The sequence below is a fragment of the Castanea sativa genome, chromosome 1 (genome assembly GCF_040712315.1).
Source record: "Castanea sativa cultivar Marrone di Chiusa Pesio chromosome 1, ASM4071231v1".
Classification (NCBI taxonomy): Eukaryota; Viridiplantae; Streptophyta; class Magnoliopsida; order Fagales; family Fagaceae; genus Castanea; species Castanea sativa.
In genome coordinates, this window is record NC_134013.1 from 81835995 (window position 1) to 81851458 (window position 15464).

The 15464-nt window shown below is 35.9% G+C and overlaps 1 protein-coding gene across 7 annotated transcripts; it reads right to left on the minus strand.

Annotated features, from left to right (window-relative positions):
• Positions 1–1813: 1813 nt before the first annotated feature.
• On the minus strand, positions 1814–15464 carry LOC142615328 (putative cyclic nucleotide-gated ion channel 5). 7 transcript variants are annotated; one of them, XM_075788088.1, is made up of 9 exons: positions 15399–15460; positions 15194–15264; positions 12883–12968; positions 11401–11983; positions 10421–10633; positions 8245–8531; positions 4408–4519; positions 3229–3465; positions 1814–2690 (listed from the first exon to the last, which is right to left on the minus strand). In XM_075788088.1, the coding sequence occupies exons 3-9, from the start codon at positions 12939–12941 to the stop codon at positions 1977–1979; spliced, it is 2205 nt and encodes a 734-aa protein (XP_075644203.1). In that variant the 5' UTR covers positions 12942–12968; positions 15194–15264; positions 15399–15460; the 3' UTR covers positions 1814–1976. The 7 variants fall into 7 exon arrangements, with proteins under 7 accessions (XP_075644203.1, XP_075644196.1, XP_075644222.1 ...); XM_075788081.1 differs by having other exon boundaries at positions 15404–15444; XM_075788107.1 differs by lacking the exon at positions 11401–11983 and having other exon boundaries at positions 15399–15464.

Consider the following 15464-nt stretch of genomic DNA (forward strand, 5'->3'; position numbering starts at 1 on the left):
TCTATATTTTGATGACATGTTATTAGCTGCAAAGAGTAAGCAAGAAATTGTGAAATTGAAGTCTTTGTTGAGTAGTGAATTTGACATGAAGAATCTTGGAGCTACCAAGGAGATCCTTGGGATAGAAATTCACTTAAAGGGGCTGGTAAATTATGGTTATCTTAGAATGGATATCTTAAGAAGGTGTTAGAGAGGTTTAGTATGCTTGATGCAAAATTTGTTAGTACACCGCTTTCTGCTCATTTTAAATTGTCCTCACAGTTGTGTCCAAGTTCAGATGAGGAGTCAAAGTATATGTCTAAAGTGTCATATGCAAATGCAGTTGGGTGTCTCATGTATTTGATGGTGCACTAGGCCTAATATTTCTCGTGTAGTCAGTGTGGTCAGTAGGTATATGGCAGACCCAGGAAAAGAGCATTGGAATGCAGTAAAGTGGATCTTTAGATATCTTATAAGCACTCATGATTTTGATATCCTATTTGATCAGAGAGCAAGTATAGAAGCTGTGGATTATGTGGATTCCGACTATGCACGGGACCTTGATTCTAGAAAGTCCATGACAAGCTATGTGTTTAGGTTTGCTGGTGGCCCAATTTGCTGGATGTCTACACTACAAGATGTAGTTGCTTTATTCACTACAGAAGCAGAATATATGGCAATGATAGAGGCAGGAAAAGAAGCCGTTTGGCTTAGTGGACTGGTTAATGAGCTTGGTTTCAAGCAGGATAGCATGGTGCTACATTGTGATAGTCAAAGTGCAATTCATTTGATGAAGAATAAGGTATATCGTGCAAGAACAAAGCATATTGCTGTGTGGTATCACAAGATCAGAGAATGGGTTTCGTCTGGTGATATTCCTTTGTCGAAGATTCTCACTAGTGAGAATGCCTCTGATATGTTAACAAAGCCAATTCCAACAGACAAGTTCAAGCACTGCTTGGACTTGATTGGTGTTTGCAGCTTGTGAGCCCTTAAGGGCTAAGGTGGAGGCAATGGAGGAGTTTGCTTGTGTAACTTGATCAATTCAAGCCAAGGTGGAGATTTGTTGACGTGGGTGGCTTGAATTGCCACTGAAGCCCATAAGCCCACTATTTGTATGTCGGTCAAGTATGACTGAATACAACTAGGAATATAATTCCTAGTAATAGCTGACCTATAATATATACATATACATATACATATATATATATATATATATTAGGTTTGAGATGAACGGCAATATATAGAGAGAATTAGAGAATTCCTAAAGCTTAGCAGCATCCGCATAAGAAGAAGAATAGAGTTTTCTTATCTTGTGGGTGAGAGAGTTAGAGTGTAATTGAGATTTGGGTTTCTTGAAGTGTTCTTGTGCACTATTGTATCTTCCTAAATTTATAGTGAAATTTCTCCGTTGTCACTGTGGAGGTAGGCAATTTGCCGAACCACGTAAATTTTTGTATTCTTTGTGTGTACTTGTTATTTAATTTCTGCTTATTTATTGTTATTGATTTGAGTCATGGGGTGCTATTTGCACAGCAAAATTGAATCGTATTAAGTTCAATTTAAATCGTAACTAATGACATATTAGGATTAATTTGAAAATTCTCTAATCTATAGGGTTTAATTTGCACCTTCTAAAACAATAGGATTTAATTTGAAACCCTCCCTAAATATTACAATGTAATTCTCCTACTTTATAATTTGTTTTAACCGTAAAATATATATTTTTTAGAAGTTAATTATTTATGCAACGATGTATGGGAAATGTAACCAACCACAAGGCTTCATGATGTGTGGCACTAGCAAGCTTAAGGTTTGATGGAAAACAAGCAAGTAGCAAAACAAGCATACAATCTTTTACATTTTCTTCCCTCAAACTTACAAGCACTATTTCAAGTTGTATTATACATTGTTTTTAAGGCAGAGTATTATCACCAAAAAATAAATAAATCAATTCAGTCATCAGCATATCAAACAAATTATTTTACATCACAAAGTCAGTCTGCATCATCAGCAGTAAAATCAGGCTCAGAAGGCTTCTGCAGTTTCACCAATTCCCTAGCTGTCCTTGCATTCCGATTTCGGTGAACACCACGAAGAGCATTTGCTGCAAACCTGGAAGCTAAGAAAGTGGCACCAATACTAAATGAACCTCCACCAACACTGCTGCGGCTTCCTTCTGATGCTTCTGCTTCTGCTTCTTCTTCTTCTTCTTCTTCTTTGCGCCGAAGCTCTGCATTCTTCCTTTTGTGATATCTGCGCCATGCTGCTTGGATAAAGCATGCAGCCCAAGTTCTCCACTGCTGTGAGTAGAAACGGAAGGTGTGTTGAACCTGTCTACTGTGAAGGCGTCTAAATTGACTTGCCACAAATTTCAACTCTTCAGCTATTAGGGCAAAAGCCTCAACTTCAGTTAAAGCCTTCACTGTCCGAGTAGAAGATGGGAGGTTAGCTCCCGATTTGGGATCCAGTGCCCAGGTCAGAAGCTCCTCCCCACAGAAATCACCTTGTTTAAGAAAACTGCGGTTGAAAAACCCACTCCTCCCACCATCTGTGGTTACACTCTCGAGGCGACCACGTATGATAAAAAGCATCTGATCAACTGGATCTCCTTCCCTGACTATGTAAGTATTCTCTGTGAATAAACATGGTTTCAGTCGCTCACAAATGGCATCAAGCAATCTCTCGTCCATATTGTCGAATAGAGGAACCTATGATTACCAGCAAAACAATTAATGACATTCACAAAGCCAGATGCCACAGCACTAATTATGAAGAGGGCAGTAGGCTAAGAAAAGGCAAAGAGCACAGTCCCATAGAGTGACGACAAAGACAGACACCAACTTCTCAAGAACACAATATATCCCTCCTTAATAACAAACCTAAGAACAGTTTGTTATTCAGACAACATTCAAATAGACAAGTCAACTCAAGAAACCCCTTGTTCAATTACTTAGGGTCATGAATTAACTGGGAAAGAATTAAGAATAAATTGGTAAAAAGCAATGCACATTAGGACAAGTAAAGAAGCCTTTATCATTTGATGATTTATTTGACATATATGAAATTACTGAGAAATTATTAGCTTAATGCAAGGAAAAAATGACATTCCAAGAAATTTTGGTTCCAAAATTTTTGGTATGATTGTTCTACAATAAAATTGTCACAATCCTTCATTAAAGGATCTGCAAATAAGTATCCTCACCGTTGAAAGGATACAAAGATGCCAAAAAGGGATGAAAAATTTACCCTCCTCACTAAAGCAAGACAGAGGTGCCGCTTGATATCTCTCCTAAGATCCTTTGGTAGAGTCTCAACTAAATTCTGTTCGTCTACTCCACGTGTTTCCAACCACTTGTACTGATCATAACGTCTAACCCGCTCTCTTAGGTCCTGTGGGAGTAAGCGATGATGCATCCACTGTTCTGAATCGCGCCTTTTAACTCTCATCTCCTCAAGCCGAATAGTTAGTGACTGCAGATAGGTCTGCCAGAATAGCACAACACCCAAAGTTAAAATATTCTGCTTTTCATGTTACTATTAATATTATGCCGTTGTGATGCAAGGACTGATAAAAAATAATGTGAACTAGCAAAATACTTTAGTGACATAATTGAAATTGAAGAATAAAATAGATACTAAAAGAAAAAGAACAAAAATGAATTCATATGACATGGAATGTGGGACCAAGATTGTCAAAACCAAAAATGATTAATATATTATTAAAATAATTTAAACAAAATAATAAAACTCTTGAAACATTTAGTAATTAAGTTTTAATCAGAACAGTATTTTCAATTCCTTGAAACTTTGATAATAGAATTTTATTTTTAAAAAAACTATGCTAGTAATTTTATGTACACATAAGAACAAAAAATAAAGGAGAGGGTGACCATTTGCCGCAACCACGTGTAGGATGCAATTTTTATTATAAAATTAATGTATGATAGTTTAATTTTCCATTGTGGTAAGATTTCAACAATATATATGCATTTAGTGAAATTTGAAAAGAGATGCACATCCATGATACAAAGAAATTGTGCACTTTTCCCTTACCTCTCTCTTGCCTTTTGAATGATATGTTTAAGAAAACAAGATAACAAGAGCAGCAGCCAGCAGAACAATTTTTTTTATTTTTTAAGAAGCAGTCAGCAGAACTTGGTTAAGGAAGATTATAAGATTGACACAGGGTTAGCTACGCTATTAACTTCCAAACTCAATTCTCTCTGTCCAGCTCATACCTTCTGTTCATCTCTTAATAAACACAAGTTCCCAATGAGCATTTGATAAGCAAGGATCTACAACTTGACTAAATTCATGGGCGCATAAATGCATCACTACCAGAAACTTCAGTAGTCTTCAAGAAAAAGAAATGATTCTATCAATTTGTATACAGAAGTTCTTTAAAAAAAAGGGTTCCAAGTTTACCTGCATGTTACCAATCAGAAGTGCAAAGAGGATGAGACCAAATATTGCAAGCGCTATGGAAAATATAACCTCTGCAGGATAGGTGCTGGTTTGAAGTCCCTGGCCAAGTGTACTGTTGAAAAAAACAAGGAAAATGTAGTTAAAGTGTTGAAATTTAATTATCATTATTACTTAAAAAAAAAAAAAGTAAATTATAGTTTATTGACAGGGAACTAAAGTCACAATATTGACTAAGTGATGAAGTTAAGGTGATCATGACTTTCAGAATCTTAAAGGCAAGGTCTAAATCAAACATCTTTATGGAAAAATGTTCAGTAGTCACACAAGCTGTTTCCTGAACTCTAGTTAGAACATTTTAACACGTTGAGTAGATCAGAAAACATTTGTTAGTAAGGAAAATCCACAAAGTTTTGAAGATCCATGTTTTTTCACCATGATAGTAAGAAAATTTTTAAAGATCACATCTTCTACCATAGTCTCCCCCCCACCCACCCCTGTCCACAAATCCACAGCCTCAATCTCCAAAAAATCGACCACGCCATGGACATGACAAAGGCAGAATTATCGCTAGGAGTCAGTGTAACTATACCAGAATCAAATAGGGAGGACTGCCTAAGTTGACACCAAAGACTTCACTCATGGAGGGAGGTCCTTCCCAAAATATGACTTCGCTGCATAAAAGGTTGCCGGCGACCAAAGAGAAAACAGGCTACGTGCATACAATTTTGCATGAAGGTCATAAATACTGGCAAATATTGAGTTCTTCACAAATACCTTTAAATTTTGTATAACAATCCTTCACGGAAAGATATCGAGAACCAGGGAGAAGTAATGCTGATGAAGGTCATATATACGTCTAAAATGATTTACACCAAAGTCTTGAGTCTGTTGCCACAAGGCAGTTGGCAAAAAAAGAGGCTACCACTTATTTTAGTCCATACCGTTATGCAGACAATTTCTAATTTGTACATTCTCAACCCTCCAATCAGCATATTTGGAACTTCAACAACTGTGATTTTTTTTTTTTAATGCCGAAAATGAAAATTTCAACAACTTGGTCCCACTCTGCATAATTACTTCCATTGAGGTGGATGGATGTAATAGAGGGCATGTCAGAAGACAACAAATAATTAGGTCAAACACTATTTGAGTCCACAGAAACACTCTGATCAAGAAACTAACTAGAACAAACACAAATAAGCTCAAGGACCCAAGAAGAATACTAGAAAGTAGAAACGAAGCCAACTAACATAAGTGGACAAACTCAACACCATTAAAATAATCCAACCAATCAGTGACCAAAACATTTCTCCCACATATTAACAAGGCCAATTCACCAGACTCGCTCGCCCACTAGTTGAGCAGAATCAGAAAGGAGAATCAGCACAATTAAAAAAAAAAAAATCAACAGAAGCAGCCTGAGACAACTGAAGATCAAGGGAAGATCAGGGGTCAGCACATCAATTAAGCCAACAAGTTAGATAGGCACCTTCAGATGGAGTTTCAACGTCTCAAAGTTGGAAAAATCTACTGGGTGAAATGGCAATAGAGAGAATAAGCTTTCCAACTGGGAAAAACCACTCACGTGTTGCTGATGCAGGAGTCAAATGCATTACATGAATGATGCTGACGTGGCATGATGACATGGTGTAAGGGAGTGGCATAGCACAATGCTAACCAAGCCTAAGGGCTGAATTTCATATATGCCATATGATTATTGTAGCTAAATCCACATGTGCCAAGCTGCTTGTAGTATTTGAAAATGAATTCTTCTATGGGCACAACAAAATTTCACAACGTTTTCATAACAAGCTAGTTGCCAATTTACCATAAGTCAAAATAAAATAAAATGAAATAAAAAATTATACTGGGACCACCAAAACTCAAAATAAGAGTCGTGAAAATGTTGTGAGATTTTGTTGTGCCCCTAGACTCTCTCCCTTTGAAAATTGGAGGAAAAATTAGTTTGGATTTTAGGAAGTTGTAAGAAGTAAAAGCCATATGCTTTACTAAATGTAGCACGTGATTAATATCTTACACATGTATTCAACAATGTGATAAATATGAGTTAGTTATAGATGATGTCGTCCTTTATAACTAACTCTTAAGGCTATAAAATGACTTCGTTTGAGCAAGCACCACCAATTCCAAAGGTCGAAGAGATGATTTTTAAGACCAAGTGCACTCAGTGCCACACCATCAAGAAAGGTGCTGGTCACAAGCAAGGTACTAATCTTATAATCTCTCTCTTCTCTTCCAAATACATATATTTCTTAAGAATTTAGTTTTTTTTTTTAATCATTATATTAGTTATATATATATATATATATATATATATATTCGATTTGGTTATGGCGTGTTTGGATCTGATGGATTCAAATTTTGTGATTTTAGTTTTATATATACTGGATTTTTTTAGAGTGATTTTTTAGGAAAATTGTATTCAAGCATGCTTGAATACAATTGTAACATGTTAATCACATGCTAGACTTAATAAAGTAAATGGCTTCTTTTCTTACAACTTCCTAAAATCTAGCATATGCAAACTTGGCACATGAGGATTTAGCTGCAATAATTTCAAATATGCCACTAAATAATTTCCCTCCAATTTTCAAATACTATAGCAAACTTGACACATGAGGATTTAGCTGCAATAATCACATGGCACATATGAAATTTAGCCCTTAGGCTTAGCTGGCCTTGTGCCATGTCACTCCCTCGTGCCATGTCATCATCACCCATTTAATGCATTAGACTCCTGCATTAGTTTCCAAATGCAGCTAACTAGAACTGTGAGTAAATCTCAGCCAGGTGACATTGTTTCAAGTCTTGCAGTGACAACAGAATCAGTTGTCGGACCCAACCAACTTGTTTAGTGAGTGAATCGTGGTCACTGGAGTCACAATCAGTGATAAAAGGTTGTGGTTGTGCTTGCTGGCAATACGGAGTGTCTGAGTTAACGTTGATGAGTGGTGTGGCTCTTATATTATGTTTAGATTTGGGAAGTGTGAAGGGTTGAAATTATTATCCTAACACAACACATTATTTAGTAATACATTATTTATGAATGTTTCTAACACATTCTAAGCAATTGGCCCCTCATACGTATACTACTCATAACGCTTATTAAGTTATAACTACATAAACTTTGTATAACCTTTGCATGGATTGTCATACCAGGATGTAGAATACCCTATATAAACCCAATTTGGCCTCTTCTAGTTTATATACATTACCTAGCAAATAAATAAAACCTATGGTTGTTTGTTTCTTGGGTTTTATGCTGCACATATATTTTCTGTGGATCTATCATTGCCTTTTGTTTTTTGGGGTTCAAGTGATAGCCCAGTGGTAATGACATGCCTTGTGGTATCCCATGTCTTTGGTTTGAATCCTCCTCTCCCACTATCTACCTATCAAAATTTATTGCCTTTTGTTTGTTGTTTGTTTGTTGGTTTTTTTTTATAATTTAATTTTATTTAAAATTTATAATAATAGTATTAATATTTTTTATTTTTCTATGATAATAACAAAATATTATTGCATCTAGAGGGAAAGGTTGTTATAGAAGGAACAAATGTCATTTAGAAGCATGGATGTCACCGGAAGCACATGTGCTTATAATCCAATGATTTTTAAGGGGTTTAACAAACAGACATGTTCAAATGAATATGCTCAATCAAAGTCAAATAAGATAAACCAACAAAAGATAAAACATAAAATAGATTACTAAACAATTTACTAGTCCAAACTGAAACTACACTCCAGTCTTAAAAAAAAAAAACTCTTACTGTTTATGCAGCAGCACCTAGATCAAGTAAAGAAAAATTAATATACCTTAAATTCTGTAGCCCCCACCATAAACAGTAACAGTATTTGGTGACAAACTTCATATGTGAAACAACTCCAGATGTCAAAGCATTTTTATAGATTCCATAATCAAATGGTAAATTAGGATCATCTATTGAACAATTTGAATTAAGAACAGCCTCCCAGGTATTTGATGCTGGGAGTAGGTTGCTGCAAGACAAGGAACTTTTGCAAATGCCATCACCAGAACAAGCCTTCTGCCAGCATTTGTCATTGCGATCTACAGCTAACAGGTACCAGAATGCCCCAACTATCTGCAAATATTCATCCAATAATTAGAAAATGTGTCATTTCCTTCTCTATAGAATCAACACTGAACTCAGATTCAGTGGGATATTACATTTTACAGGGCTCTACATGATTGGGAGTTGGGACAGTTGGAAGAATTTTTCCAGTTGATTTACTCAACAAAATTAAGAAGGGATGTAGAGGATACTATTTGTGGGATGCCAACAAGAGGTAAGCTTTTTGAGGTAAAATCTAATTATAAAGCACTGCATGTAGGGATGGAAACTCCATTTCCTTGGAAGAGTACTTGGAAGGTTATAGTTCCTACCAAAGTGACTTCTTTCCTTAGGACTGCAGCCTTAGGGAAGATTCTTACTATTGATAATTTAAGCAGATGGAGGATTCTCATTGTGGATTGGTGTTGTATGTGCAAGCAAGATGAAGAGTATGTTGATCACCTATTGTTACTTTGTTGTATGGCTAGAGAGCTATGTTCTTTCATATTTTGCTTGTTTGGGGTGCAGTGGGTTATGCCTAAAAGGGTGGTAGAGCGCCTGGCAAGTTGGAAGGGGCAGTATGCTAGGCACTGTATGATATTTGGAATGCCATCCCTCTTTGTACCATGTGGGTTTTTTGGAAGGAGTGGAACAACTGGACATTCAAAGGCTTGGAACAATCTATAGTGGGCATGAAGCTCAGTTTTTCACAAACTTTGTATGCTTGGATGGCTACATTAAGTGGTCATTCTTTCTCGCGTTTGTTGGATTTCCTTGATTGCTGTACCTTTCTTGGTTCTTTTTTTTTTTGATAAATAAATTGATCTGAATTCAAACAAGTAAGAAGGGATGGGGCACATGTGTTGTAAATAAGGCCCATGGCCACACTAGAATAGAGGAGTGAAGTATGTTGAATGTCGTTGAAAGTATTGTTGGTCACCGAGGACATTGGTTCCTTATTTAACAAACAGCCATACTTCAACACTGATCACAATCTAGAAATTGGTTGATTCATTGGGAGTTGAATTTTAGTCGTGCAATTCAAGATTAGGAATTGGAATTTGCGTTTTTAGATCTACTGTATTCCACTAAGGTGGAGGGAGCTGGAGTAGATGAGCTATGCTGCTGGAAGCCTTTGAATTAGAGAGGTCTTGAGGTTCAATTTTATTCTAGAGTTTCAGCTCCCTTTGTCCTGACAGTTTCCCTTGGAAGAGTATTTGGAAACTACTTGTCCCTAGTAAGGTGGCGTTTTTCCTTTGGGTTGCTGCTTTGGGGAATATCCTCACAGAAGAAAACCATTATTTTGGTGAGCTGGTGTTGTACACGCAAGAGGGATGAGCAGACTGTAGACCATTTATTGTTACATTGCCCTATTGCTAGAGATTTATTGGATATGGTTTTTGCTCTTTTTGGAGTGGAGTAGGTGATGCCTTGAAATGTTGTCGATCTTCCAGCTTGTTAGCAAGGTAGTTTTGGACATCATCAAAGCTGTAACATATGGAAAGCCATTCCTCTCTATTTGATGAGGTGCATTTGGAGGGAAAGAAATGTGAGGAGCTTTGAAGAATGTGAGCAGACAACTTTAGAATTAAAAGCCAATTTTTTGAAGACCTTGCTCAAGTGGATGGTAGCTTCAGGTAAGTTTTCTTTTTCAAATTTATTTGTTTATATCATTCATTGTAATTTTAGATCTCTTGTACCACCTTCAGCTAATATAATTCTTATGTACTTGTTGATTCATTTGAATAAATATTACTATTACTTATTAAAAAAAGAAGAAGCTAAAACAAGGTTTAAGGAATAGTTCATGCACAAGAAACCTAAAATAACAAGAAAGTAGTATCCATATAGTGACCAAGACAGAACATAACAGTGAACTTCAACTATGATAAAACGCTACCAAACCGAATAGGACTTACATGACTAGCAAGCATGTATAACAGCAAGTAATATGCAGCACCTGCCCAAGCAGTTTCAGCAAAAACACCTGCTGTCCTTTTCAGTTCTGAAGTTAAAGGTAAGATTCGATGAAATCTGGGAAAATATTGAAGCAAGACAATAAAAAACAAGGCCTGTTTTGTAGCCAGTGCATCTGGACCATTTGAACTCTGGAGAAATCTCCAAACCACAACCTGCACAATTTCAAGAAATGATAACTAAAATTTAGTTTAGATGTTCCATTAACTCCAGAAAATCTGCAAATGGGGTATTACAATGCCAACACACTTTTCAGGACTACAAATATCTATTTTTGCAAATCTTACAGTAGCAAATCGTAAATATGCATTTTGCCACTTTATATTTAATGCTTAAAATTAGAATCTCCATATGTTTGAGAGACTGTCCAACCCAAAAGTTTAACTAGTAGTGAACCATTATAAAATAAGATACCCAACCGATATGGGTTCTCTTAACACCTCTGATACCAGCTGGCCCAACAAAACAGAATGAAACAGAAGACAGATAAATGGGCTCAACTGAAACAATGACAAAAGGACCTAGTGGTGGAGTTGAAGAACGAACAAACAAAGCAAGCTTTGATAAGTGATACCATATTAGATGCCTAACTAGAAAATAAGCTGAATACAAATGCAAAACTCAACCATTGTAGCAAGCTTTAAAAAAAAAAAAGATTTAAACAAGATTTTACAAGGCAAAAGCAAAGATTTCCATATAAAAAGCATTCCGTTTTCAACAATGGACATGGAGATCATAAAGAAACAATAGTCAGTGCAACTGTTTTTCATATCTATAGCATAACAATTGTAAGATGTCAACAGCATATAAAACATAGATGCAAAATGAGCACAAAGTTAAGAGACAAAAGAACATTAATGAGGTGGAAGCAGGCAGCTCAGTTAATTAAGAAGTGGATTAAGAGCAGTATAAACATTTTAACCTGTGGTAGGGGTAGCACAGAAAGAAAATCAACGATGAAATACCCCCGCAAATATCGCCTGGCTATTTTTGCAGGGTCTATCACAAGTTCCCCTCGTCCAAAAACCCGAGATGATGGGGCAATATAAGCAATTCGGAATTGGAGAGCCATGTGAATGAGATAAAAAGCATCGACAATTGTCCGCAATGTAGTCACTGTGATTGCTAACCTTCGATCTAAACCAATGCAAACTGATGTTTGATTAATGACCGGAAGATAATAAAAGAGAGGGTCCACAGACACTGCCAAAATACATGATACAACAGAAAGTCTATTCCACAAGAGGAGGAATTTGTCTTGAGGATCAAATATCTTCTTCTCTGAAGCTTTAAGATCTTCGGGAAACACTGCCCGAGAAACCCCGAATCTAAGTGATCTACCAATAGATTTAAGTCCATCGGATCCTTTTTTCATTCCTCTCTTAAAAGATCTAGATGTTCCATCTCTTGCATGAGCTGTGCGGCTAAATCCCTCAACATTAAATCCACATCTATTCAAGCCAGTATCAGAAGATGATGATGTTCTAGAATCCAAGTCATCCAACCTAGAAAATAAATAAATAGCACCACCATGCAAATAAGATGCTTTATTGTAGCAGTAAAAAATTAAGTTCATACAAAACTAGCATCACCCTTAAATTTTCATCATGATAAATAGAGGAAGGTAGAGAAGGGTAGTGTTGGAGGAGAGGACAATAACCCTACTTTTGACATCAATTACAATCTGTTGCATGGCTCAAGAAATATCTAAGACCTTTTCGGTACAGAATATCTTTTTTTTGATACACGGTACAGAATATCTAAAATAGTGAAAGTGAGGCCAATGAGCTATAGCTCAACTGGCACTTCCTTCTCCCATAATAATGGGATGGAGGGTGAGGCCATGGGTTTACAACTCAATGAATGAGTGTGTAACTTATCAGATCTATATATATATATATATACACACACACACACAAATATTTTGTGACTATCAAAGTTGCATAATGAAACTGAAAATGGTCTTGGTCAACATTCTTACTTTTTTTTTTTTTTTTTAATTGAAGAGTATAGAAATGAAAACAAAATTTGAAGTTTTAAACTACATCAAAACTTAAAGCTTTCCCTTCATCCCATGAAACATGAAAATTGGGTAATTGTTCACATAGTTTGTCACATGAACTGAGACTTCGCTCTCATATTATCAGATTCTGGGGACTGTAGATGACTAAGCAACTCATATTCATGTAAAACAGCCATTAAAAGAGAAACTGCCCTTTAAAGCCACATGTGATTGCTATACTGTCATATGCAGTTTATATGCCCCCCCCCCCCCCCCCCCAAAAATGCACACACACACACACACACAAACACCAGACAAACAAGTACAAGTATATAAACAGTTCAACTTTCTTCTCCTTCATAAATTCAGAACCATGATAGTGCAAACAACTATTTTTGGTACCTTACAAACTTCTCTCGTTGGCCACCCATGTATTGTGACTTGTAACTGCAGTCCATCATTCTTTACAACTGAATACATAAAACCACCTGCAACCAAAGAAATAAAATGCAAACCAATTGGAGTCAAATTAATCAAATCAGCCTAGGTGGTTAGGCAACCTCACAAGGTCAACACCAAGCAACCAAGGGAACATGACACTAGAAGCATGTCAAGGTCCAACCATGCACTCAAGAATCCTCTGTGTGTGCTTATCAAAAAAAATATATTATAATAATAATAATAATAATCCTGTATGTGTGTACAGTTTTCTCAAAAGTCCATGCTTTCTCTGTGATTGATAAAGTGCCATATCGACTAAAAGCATCAAGTTACATAAATCACAAACATGATACTAGTTATTACACATTGCCATTAAAAGGAGTCAACTACCTAGCTAGTAAAAAAGCCAAAACCCAGTTCCTCTATTTTTAACCAAACCAAAACTTGTCTAAGCATATTAATTAAATAGTCCCCAAGTGACATGATCACACACTTTCTGTCCAATTTACAAATTATCCTTACAGTCTCAGATGAATCTTGCTATCTGTATACTTATTTGTAATAAATTTTGTCCCTCAACAAGGCATTCTAAGACACCAGCTTACCACACCATCCTTCTCCACCAACTAGCCAGCATATTAATCAAAAGTTTAATACATTTCCCACTAAGATAATGGACCAAAATCTTATATGTACAAAGCACCACTTTCTTCAACACGAGCAGCAAAAGCAGCAATTAAAATTTTCCAAAAAGAAAACTACGCGACAACATTCTTCACCACTCGCTAGCAATTTTAAGGAAACCAATGGCAAACCTGTCTAGACCAGATGATATATTTGTAATGAGATGTCTAAGTGCCCCTAAACACTTCTTCTCTTCAAATGGCCTCTCTAATAACCCTAAAACAATAGATAAATGAAGGAGCTACATACCGTGACTGTATTAAGATTCTCATAAAAATGATCATCCCTTCCTTCAAATCATTCTCCTCATCCAATAGAACAAAACTTATCATTTCCAAAAAAGTTAGTTTTCCTATGAAGTTGATAAAAATATTCATACTTCTACCTCTATCTTCAAGCCAATAAGTCCATGATTATGGAAATTTTATGGGCACAGATTAAGACCACTGGAGGCAATCCATTAATTATGCAAAACAAGTTCTACAAGAGATTTACTTTATATGACTAACTTTGTTCCCACAGACCTAGTCCATCAACAAGGACACTACCTAAACATGCTTAAGAGTTTTGACAATTTGTGACCTGGATAAACAAGGATCAGATGATGTCTGTACAAGACTGCAGTGGTACTAGAAAATACTCATGGCAGTTCTAAATTCTCTCATTGCAATAAGAAGCATACCTATCAAATTTTAATAACAAAGTTATTTACCAATAACGGGTTAACTCAAAACAATTAAAATAAGCTGCAAGACTTATGAGAAAAAGAATCATCAAACACACCTCAATCAGCCTTGGTCGATCTCACTTGTCAGCAAAAACCCTTCTATCTATCACCTCAGCACTCTTTGTTTCACCAAATGGTTATGACGGATATTCTCCTCATTTTTTTCCATTCCAAATTTTTGCATTTGGTGGCGCTTCACATCATCAAGAAGTAGTTCAAAACTTCCAATTGTCCACAAAGTGACACCTGTACCTCAAACCCTCAGATGGATTTACTATTTGTAGTAGTGCACTCATCTAAAGTCCAAAACCATTTTTACTAACTCCCATTATTGTTCAAGAGATGCCCTCCAGTTCAAACTCCAAAATTGCATCCTCTTCAACTGCCTTATCAACTTAAAGTCAAAATCTTAACATTAGCTTAAATCATTTCCAACAAATCCAAACACAAATTTTCTCATTTCCTTGAGTATCCAAAAATCCTCCATGTAACTAAATCTCAAACAAAAGGCTGATTCTTTTGCTTCCACAATCCTTAAAAAGCAAAACCCAATACTCCAAATCTTCCATCTCCAACCGTTGACCAATAAATTTAATATTTTTACATTTTTTTTACAAAAAAGAAAAGCATAACCAACATGATAGATTATGAGTTATAACCAAAGAAACACGAATTCAAGCTTAACAGTAAACCCGTTCATACCTCCAGATTCCAAAAAATAGCTCAAAAATTCAATCTAACTAAAATCAAAACCCGAAACAACTTTCCCTTCACAAAAACTTTATATTTCTATATATATACATAAATCAATACATGCATATACACATATATATATATATAAATATATAAAAGAGAACATACTGAGAATCTGTAGAGGCTGTTGCTTTAGCTCATGTCTGCTGAGTCTGAGGTAAAAAACCAAGAAAGTTTGGCTGACAAACAGAGAGAAAGAAAGAGAGACAAGACCAAAGTACAAAATAAGTGGGAAATATTACTTTACCAAAAACGAAAACGAAAAATAAGAATAAAAAAATAGTGAGGAAAGAAAGATTCTTGGAAAGTGTACTGTACTATTAAGGATTTTGCAGGGAAAAAAAGTGAAATGACTGTAACTGCCCCTACGTGCGCCCGA